The following is an 8,713-nucleotide window of genomic DNA, read 5'->3' on the forward strand; positions in this document are numbered from 1 at the left end:
GGGGGGGGGGGGGGGGGGGGGGGGGGCTGTTTCTCCCTTGGCCTTCCCCCCCCCCCCGACTCATGCTTGTGCTCTTGCTCTCTCTGAAATAAATATATAAATCTTTAAAAAAAAAAAAAAAAAGTCCCGGATGCCTTGCATGTGTTTTGCAACCCCTGCTCGTCTCAGTCTCAACTCATACCTGCCGTGTTGCAGTGGTTGGTGACACCGTGGAGGGCAGTGCAGGCCTAGAAGTACCAGGGGGCTGGTGGGAGAGCAGCGATGATGGTTAGCAGTGATCATAACTTGAGCTCGTTTCCTGAGTGCTTGCTCACCTGTTCTGGGTACCTGGGTGGCCCTGACCGTAGTTCTGGCTTCTCTAGCCCCATGGCCTGTCATTGGTTCCTAGCCTCAGTGCCCACCTGAGCTGCCACTTCTTAACCTTCTTGGGCACATTCCAAGGGAGGCACCGGATGGGGTCAGGGATCCCCAGCACGGTGGCAGGTGCTACCCAGGCCTGTGGGGCAGGGCTGGCACCCAGAGGCTGGGCATCGTCCGAGGCTCTTTCTGCCAGGGCATTTGGCCACTTGGGGTCTCCTTCTCCTACTGCCTCGGACAGACTGACCCTCTTTGCTAGTGTCAGCACACTGTCTCAGAAGAGCAGAAGATAAACGTTTTCAGCTTTGCAGGCCAGATGGCCTCTGTCCCAAGGACTCAACTCTGCACTGTGGCAGAACAGCAGCTTAGGATGTAACCAAACGGGCATTCTTGTAGAACTACATTTACAAAAGCCGACCGTGCTGCCGGTCCCTGCTCTACCCCTGTCCTGCCCACGCTCCCCTCATCTTCCCTTCCCTGTGGCGTCTCTGTGGCTCCTGTCTCCCTTGCGCCTTCCATAGCCACGGTGGCTTTCTCTTCCTGAGTCTTTTAAGATCCTCACCACTGCTGTTCCCAGCTATGAGTGAAGGATGCCACTTGCCTAGAGCTGGGGGATTCATTTCATTCTACATATGCCCCGGCAGCCCTCTGGACCCACACCCTGAGCTGGGCAATGTTTATGATCATAAGATGCCCAGCATCTGGCTGGGATTCCTGGACCTAAGATCCAGGTATGTCTTCAATCAGTTGATTATGAGACACACCTGGGACTGGTGGCCTCATCCCCCTTTGCATAGGCTCTGGATTCAAGGCCATGCATGAGGCTCTGAGAGCTGTGCCACATCCTGGGTCTCCCTCTTGCAATTCTGTCCCTACCACACCAACGCTGTCTCCCCATTGCCCTTGGCAGCAGGGATTTTTGTCTCTCTCACTTACTGCCGTGTCCCCAGTGCCTCATGCCCAGGAGGGCTCGATAAATGCCCCATGAGTAGAACAGATGGATGCTGCAGAGGCAGCAGATTGTTCTAGGTACCGATCGCTTTGGGAGCTGAAGCTCTAAAAACCTCCTCTTGCAGGAAGCCCTCCCTGATTGCCCCTTCCTACCTTCCTTACCTCTGGCCCTGGGTATGTCTGTGTCCAGGGACTAGCCAGGGAGGGTCCAGGCCACTGAAGATATGACCAGGGGTATCTGTAGAGTTCACTGAATAACTGCCCACACCCCGGAGAGCTTGTCAACTATAACCACTTGGAGGGGTGTAGTCAGAGCTGGGAACCCCTTCCTGGGCCCTGGGTCTCGGCCCCTTCCTGGTCCCAGGAGCTCGGGACTGACGCCATCCTTCTTGCCCACAGGGTCAGCTGGCAGCCGACCAGGGGGGTCAGCAGCCCCTCCCGGCTCCCCTGTCTACCTCGACCTGGCCTACCTGCCCAGCGGGAGCAGCGCCCGGCTGGTGGACGAGGAGTTCTTCCGGCGGGTGCGTGCACTCTGCTATGTCATCAGTGGCCAGGACCAGCGTAAGGAAGAGGGCATGCGGGCCGTCCTGGACGCACTGCTGGCTGGCAAGCAGCAGTGGGACCGTGACCTCCAGGTGCGTGACCACCCCAGGGTGTCAGGCAGTCTTGGCACAAGGTGGGACCCACACCTCCTGATACCTTCCTGTTGAACGTCCTCTTATGTGCGACCTTCACCCACCCACAGAGGCAGCAGGGCTCAGAGAGGCTAAGCTGTGTCCCCAAGGCCATGGAAACAAAGGCATACGCAGAGGTGTCCACTTCGTCTGTCTGCAGCAGCCTGGGTGCATGTGCTGGGCAGGACTGGTGTGATGGGCCAGGAGGAAGAGGCGAGGTGTCAGTGCAGCTGACAAAGGGGAGAATTGAGCCTGTGGGCTGGGGTTGTCCCCAGAGGAGGCCTGGAAGCAGAGCCTTGGAGCGTGAGGCAAGTTTGGGTAGAAGCAGCAGATTCCAGGTCCCTGGCCACCCGTGTTGCGTGTGGGCCAGCCGGCGGGAGAGCAAGCCTGGCGTGTGCAGGGGAGGAGCCAGAGGGAGTCCTGCTCTCCTGTGCTGTGAGAGGCTCCCTTCCCCTGGGTGCTGTGGGGAAGAGAAGGGGCTTCGGGGATGAGCTGGCCCCCAGCTACAGACGTCCAGGCGGGAGAGAAGGGAAGCCGAGCAGATGTGTTCAGGAGAAGGGCCTAGAGATGCTGGGAGTGGAGTTGGGGGCGGGGCCGGGAGGGTAGAGGGGACCCCCTCCCCCTCACCGTCAGGCCGTCTGTCCCACCTGCAGGTGACCCTGATCCCCACCTTTGATTCCCTGGCGCTGCATGAGTGGTACGAGGAGACGCATGCGCGGCACCAGGCGCTGGGCATCACCGTGCTGGGCAGCAACAGCACCGTGTCCATGCAGGACGAGGCCTTCCCCGCCTGCAAGGTGGAGTTCTAGCTCCAGGCCAGCCTCCCGCCCCCACCCCACCCCCGCCCCAGCCCGGAGTCGGCCGCTGCCTGAGACTCCCCTGCATCAGAAATAAACCAGGTACCCCACTCGGCCGTGGCCTCCATTCCTTCTGCTGACAGGAGACTTGGCAACGTCCGGGGCTGTTGTCATCACTGTGCCGGCCCCCAGTTCGGGGGGAGGCACGCTCTGGCCTCCGTGTGGCGGATGGGAACCCCCCTGCCCGGGGGAGGGTGTGCCTCTCTGGCAGGGACCACCGGCAGCTGTTCGTGCTGCTGACCTTGAGGAGCTGATTTTCCCCGTGGGGAAGCTGGTTCCCCTGGGCAGCCGCTGGACCCCCACCACACACCAGTCCGTGACCAAGGTGAGATTTGAACCCCAGGCTCTGTGCTCCAAAGCTGGAAAACAGGTTCCTCTCCGTTTCTAGAGATGACTGATGCTCCTGGCCGGGAGTCCCATGCTACAGAGAGGTCTTAAAGAAGAATCGGAAACCCAGTGGTCACAAAACGTCAGTTCCTGAAGACCCCCCTTCCCTGCACTCTGCACATGTGCACATTCGAGGATGTGCCACGTGCCCTGGTGTGGATGGCGACCCAGAAAGCGTACATCTGTCCTGTCACCCGATGTCCGGGAGTGTCACCGAGTAGAGAGATGGAATTAAGTGAGGGATCTTGGGATTATCTGGATGGGCCCTAAACCCAATGACAGGTGTCCTTATAAGAGACAAAAGAGGTGACATTGAGAGAGGAAGGCCGCGTGGAGATGGAGGCAGAGATTGGGGCGATGGGGCCACAAGCCGAGGAGCACTGGAGCCTCCAGAAGCTGGGAGGGGTGAGGAGTGGTCCTCCCCTAGAACTTTCTGAAGGAACCAACCCCGCTGGCAACTTGATTTCAGAGGCAGCCTCCAGAAGTGTGTGAGAGTGAACCGTTGTTTGGGGTACTTTGTGACGGCGGCCCCAGAGGAGCTGGGGGGCACACGGCTCCCTTCCCTGGCCGCGGTGGCCCGAATCACCGCGTGTGGCTGCGGAGCGTCTCCCGCCGAGGACTCGGAGTTTCTCGCAGCTCTGGAGGCTGGAAGTCAGGGTGCCCGCAGGGCCGGGGTCTGGTCAGGAGGCTCCCTGGCTTGCACATGGCTGCCTTCTGGCCGGGTGCTCACATGGAGCGGGAGGGGCGTGGGGGCATGTTCTCTGACCTCCCCTTCTTAGGAGAGCACTGACCCCGTTGCGAGCCCCCCCTTCACTACCTGCTGATCTCCCAGAGTCCCCACGTCCAGAGACACTGTCACGACACCATCACGATGGGGAGTTGGGCTTAAACATAGGAGTTGAGGCGGGGGGTCTGTATGGTTAGGGCTCAGCCTGTCAGTATCCAGCGTCTGGTTGGACTGGCCCCTGTGGTTGCACACCCTTCAGCAACACCCATCAGGAAACTGAAAAAAGTAAAGGTTTCTTACCAACAAGACCTGGAGCTCCCACAGCACCCCCAGGGCGGGCCACACAGTGAGGGGGTGGGAGGTTCCCTGGCTGGGCCTCTGCTTTTACTGGGGTCCAGGATGGGGGCGTGGGGTTCCCAGGGCTCATTGCTTATGGTAAAACTAAAACATAGGAGTGGGAATTTAAAGCGCCAGAAGGGAAAAAACAAGTGGCCCCAAAGGCCAGTTCTCAAAAGCAACCAAGAGCTCTCAAACAAGGCAGCCTGGGGGGGGGGGGGGGGCCGGAGAGCTGGCTGTTTATCGAGCGGTGTGGCTGGCAGATAGGTTTATTCCAGATAGCTACCTTTGAAACGGATGCCTGGGCAATCAAAGCTTAAGTCAGACACTTACATTACAAGAAGAAAAAGAAAACACCCAGGGGGCACACAGTTCAGGCCAGAGCTGTCAGCGGCAGCAGGCAGGGAGATGGCTACAAAGGGTTGGTGTGGGGGACCTGACTGCTTCCTGTGGGCGCCACCGAACTGGTGTCGGGCTGTCTTCATGTGGGATGTTGGGGCTTGACGGGGCCAGGCTGTTGGGAAGTGCAGACGGACGTCAGGAGAGCCCGTCCGGGACCCACAGGGATGGGACCCACCAGGGCGCTGTGGGTGGGGCCGGGGCCCAGCTCAGCACACAACGGCCCCGGGGAACAGGGGAGCAGCAGTCTGGGGGGGCTGCTCAGCACCTGGGACCTGGATCTGCGACCCTGCGCCCACTTGGTTGTCGCTGCACCCGCCTCCCACCGCTCACAGGGAAGGGGAGTGCTGGTGTTTCGCTGGGCATGGTGTGTGGTGTGGGGACAGCCGGCCCCCCCACTTCCGCTGCCGGGCATGCAGGCTGTGGCCCCTTGCCCGCTTTTTCCTGTTGCCAGGTAAGGGTGGGCTTCTCAGCCCCGGGCGTTAGGGTGGGTCACTGTGTATACATGAGGCCACACGGCCCAAGGTTTCACTTTGGCCAAATGCCGAGTGACAGGTGCCACCTCCCATTCTCATTTCATTTGTTTTATTACTAGGGAGGTTTTCTAAAATGTATTTTATCTGTAATGGGCTGCTTCGACTGTTTTATTACATGGGCATCTTTTTTTCAGTTATACATCATAATTTTGCTTTTTAAATACACTTTTTAGGGGTGCCTGGGTGGCTCAGTCGGATAGGCGTCTACCTTCGGCTCAGGTCAGATCTATACATCAGGTGATGGCACTGAGTCCTGCATCGGGCTCCCTGCTTCTCCCTCTGCCTGCAGCTCCCCCCCCACCCCCGCTTGTGCGAGTGCACGTGTGCTCTCTCTGACAAATAAATCTTTAAAAAAAAATACACTTTAGGGCGCCTGGGTGGCTCAGTTGGTTAAGCGACTGCCTTCGGCTCAGGTCATGATCCAGGAGTCCCTGGATTGAGTCCCGCATGGGGCTCCCTGCTCGGCGGGGAGTCTGCTTCTCCCTCTGACCCACCCCCCTCTCGTGCTCTCTCTCTCTCTCATTCTCTCTGTCTCAAATAAATAAATAAAAATCTTTAAAAAAAATACACTTTAAAAAATCTTTAATTGTGCTAAACGACATAAAACAAAATTTACCATCTTAACCATTAAGCTTTTTGTGGTAAGCTTTTTTACCAGATTGAGCTCTCAATTTCATGATGACTTTTTCTGTAAACATTTTATTTTTACGGTTTTCAAACCACAGTTTTTAAACGTCTTTTGTGTTTTGAGAGGCCTTTCTCGCAGCTGACACATTCTCCCATGGTTTTTTTCTCTCTGCTTATAATTTTAAGTTTTATTTTTATCCATCTAGGCCTTATTTAGAGATGAAGAGAAATGGAGGGGTGGCCAGGCCCAAAGGGCCAGCCGATTTTCCCCAGGCGGGGTACAGATTTTATATACTCCCTCCTCCCTAAATAAGACCCTAGTGTGTTGGCCTCTGTTTCTGCATCTGCTCTAATCCATCACCGGCTTTTCTGGTCCTCTCCTGGCTATTTCTTTGGTGTGGTCCTGTGTGTCTTAATAGCTGCTCAGCAGGTTCTTTCTCCTTAATTTTATTTTTTCCCTTCACAAATTCCCAGCTGTTTTCACAAGCTCATTCCTCTTGGGAGTTCTAGAATCTTCATGGAGGGGGCCCAAACACATGCTGTAAGAAATGTTACAGGGGCGCCTGGCTGGCTCAGAGCATGCGGCTCTTGATCTTGGGGTCGTGAGTTTGAGCCCCATGTTGGGTGTGGAGATTACTTTAAAAATAAAATCTTAAAAAAAAAAAAAGTATAAACTTCTGCTTTTGGCCAGATAGTAGACTAGATTCTCAAACTGATCCTCCAAGAAGAAGAGCGAAAATTACTATGTAAAAATGAGTTAAATCTTGATTACTGTGTCTGTGAGCAACCAGAGGCCAGAATGTCAGCCTAGGCAGGAGCCCCAGGAAGGAAGCAGCTTTTGTGTTAGACAAGGTGGGTTTGGTCTTCTGTTTTCACGGGCCTTCACTAGGGTGGCTCTGTTAAGACCTCAGAGGGTGAAGTCAAAATCAAAATAAGATTTCCCCAGGCATGGAAAGGAAACTTGATTATCTCTAGCCTGGCTGTTGGGAGGAAGAGGGGGGAGAATCTAGTCTGGTGAATGGTGACCTTACTCAAGTCTGCAACTCCAGCATTACTTGGGTGGCCAGAGGCCTCCAGTGGACGAAATGGTTTAAAGCTGCCCAGGGTGGTGATGACCCTGGAGGTCTGCTGGATGAGCCTTCAACCCTAGCCTTGAAGAACTCCCCCAGTCCCATCCCAGGAACTGTGTATGAGCGGCATCAAAACTCACAACCTGTCCTTGTGCTTGGGAGCCAAGGGACACAAAAGAAGCAGAGACTTCCAGTGTTGGCATCATCAGACCCAGAATTGGTGTGTTTAATCCTGAAGTGTGAACAAGGAGCAGGACATATGTAGAAGAGCCAAATAGAACTAAGAAATTGGCAAATGGTGGAGATTTCGAACACTGGACACAGCTAACAGTGGATTTCAGCTAGCCAAAGAGAAAACTGGTGAGCTAGAAGGTGGAGTGCAGTGAATTTCCCAAACATGGGAGGAGAAGGGAGGTTAAGGGATGGAGAGAGAGCAGAGGCACACTGAAGAGGATGAGGTGGAGAACTTTCCAGAACTGATGAGAAACACCAATTCACCAGGACTCAGAAAGCCAACCACATCCCAAGCAAGGTGTATTAAAAAAACAGCTGATTCAGGGCTGAAAACTACAGTCAGCATGGAAAGCAATAACGGTGTTGGAGAGCCAACTTCTCAGTCCCACGGCCTGGAACTCAGGACCCACAGGGGCACCACCTTCAAGGCTCTGAGAGAAAGCAGCAGCCCAGAGATGAGATGCTCACCCAACAGAAATATCCTTTGAGAAGGATAGAGAAGTGAAGCCCCTCGTTGAACAAAACTCTAAGGGAATTGTTTTGGGCAGAAAGAAAATGAACCAGGTCAGAGTGCTGACACGCAGGAGGAGGCAGTGAGCAAAAAGGTGAGAAGTGCAACTGAAAGAACATCACCTTCATTAGCAAGAATTGTAAGGTCCAATGTGTAGGATTAAATTCTCAAATTTGACAACAATGGCAAAAAATAGTTGAATGGAGTAAGGTTTTTAAATCTTTGTAGAGGCATGCCTCATTTTACTGCGTTTCTACAAAGTGAAGGCAACTCTGCATTAAACAAGTCTATCAGCACCATTTTTGCAACAGCATCTGCTCACTTTGTGTCTCTTTGTCACATTTTGGTAATTCTTGGCAATATTTCCAACTCTTACTATATTTGTCACGGTGATCTGTGATCAGTGGTTACAACTTTGAAAACTCAAATGATGTTTATCATTTTTTAGCAATAAAAGACAGTTTTAATTAAGGTATGTGCATTTTTTATGCTTCATAGACTACAGTATGGTGCAAATATAACTTTTACAGGCACTGTGAGACCACAAAGTTCATTTGATTGGCTTTATTGGAATATTTGCTTTATTGTGGTGATGGTTTGGAACTGAACCCACAGTATCTCTGAGGTATCGCTGTATTGTTTGAGGGGAGTGGGACATATTACTTGGTTGAGTGGTATAGAAAATATTAATAGTTACTGTAAATACTAGGAGAATAAAACTAGTCTATAACTTCCAAACTAGTAAGGGGCAAAAATTGGAATGAAAAAGAAATAATCCAAAATAATTCTTCCATAGCAAAGGAGGTTCAAGTAGCCCAAAATAAAATCATGGAAATACATATAATTTGCCAGCAATTACAATAAATGTAAATGGTCAAGTTAAAGGACAAAAGATAGACTGTTACCTTTTTTCAATTCAAATGTTTAAGCTACCTACAAGAAATTTCTACACATTTATCTTAGATGCTGAAAATTTTAAAGGATGAGAAAAAATAAACCTGACAAATATTAAAGAAAGAAAGCTGATATACTCACATTAGTAAAGTT

General features: G+C 52.9%; 1 protein-coding gene across 2 annotated transcripts in view; it reads left to right on the forward strand.

Moving 5' to 3' along the window:
* The window catches only part of MAP1S (microtubule associated protein 1S), a 22,191-nt gene extending 14,054 nt beyond the window's left edge, over positions 1-8,137 (forward strand). Inside the window, exons 6-8 of one of the 2 annotated variants that reach the window (XM_025885412.2) lie at positions 1,708-1,943; positions 2,054-2,290; positions 2,636-8,137. In XM_025885412.2, coding sequence (XP_025741197.2) covers positions 1,708-1,943; positions 2,054-2,290; positions 2,636-2,791 — 629 coding nt within the window. In that variant the 3' untranslated portion in view covers positions 2,792-8,137. The remainder of the gene's footprint in view (positions 1-1,707; positions 1,944-2,053; positions 2,291-2,635) is intronic. The other variant, XM_025885413.2, reaches the window with a different exon arrangement.
* The last annotated feature ends 576 nt before the right edge of the window (positions 8,138-8,713 follow it).

This window comes from Callorhinus ursinus, unplaced genomic scaffold (assembly GCF_003265705.2).
Source record: "Callorhinus ursinus isolate GAN/ISIS: 27379988/994484 unplaced genomic scaffold, GSC_fseal_2.0 scaffold15, whole genome shotgun sequence".
Taxonomy (NCBI): Eukaryota; Metazoa; Chordata; class Mammalia; order Carnivora; family Otariidae; genus Callorhinus; species Callorhinus ursinus.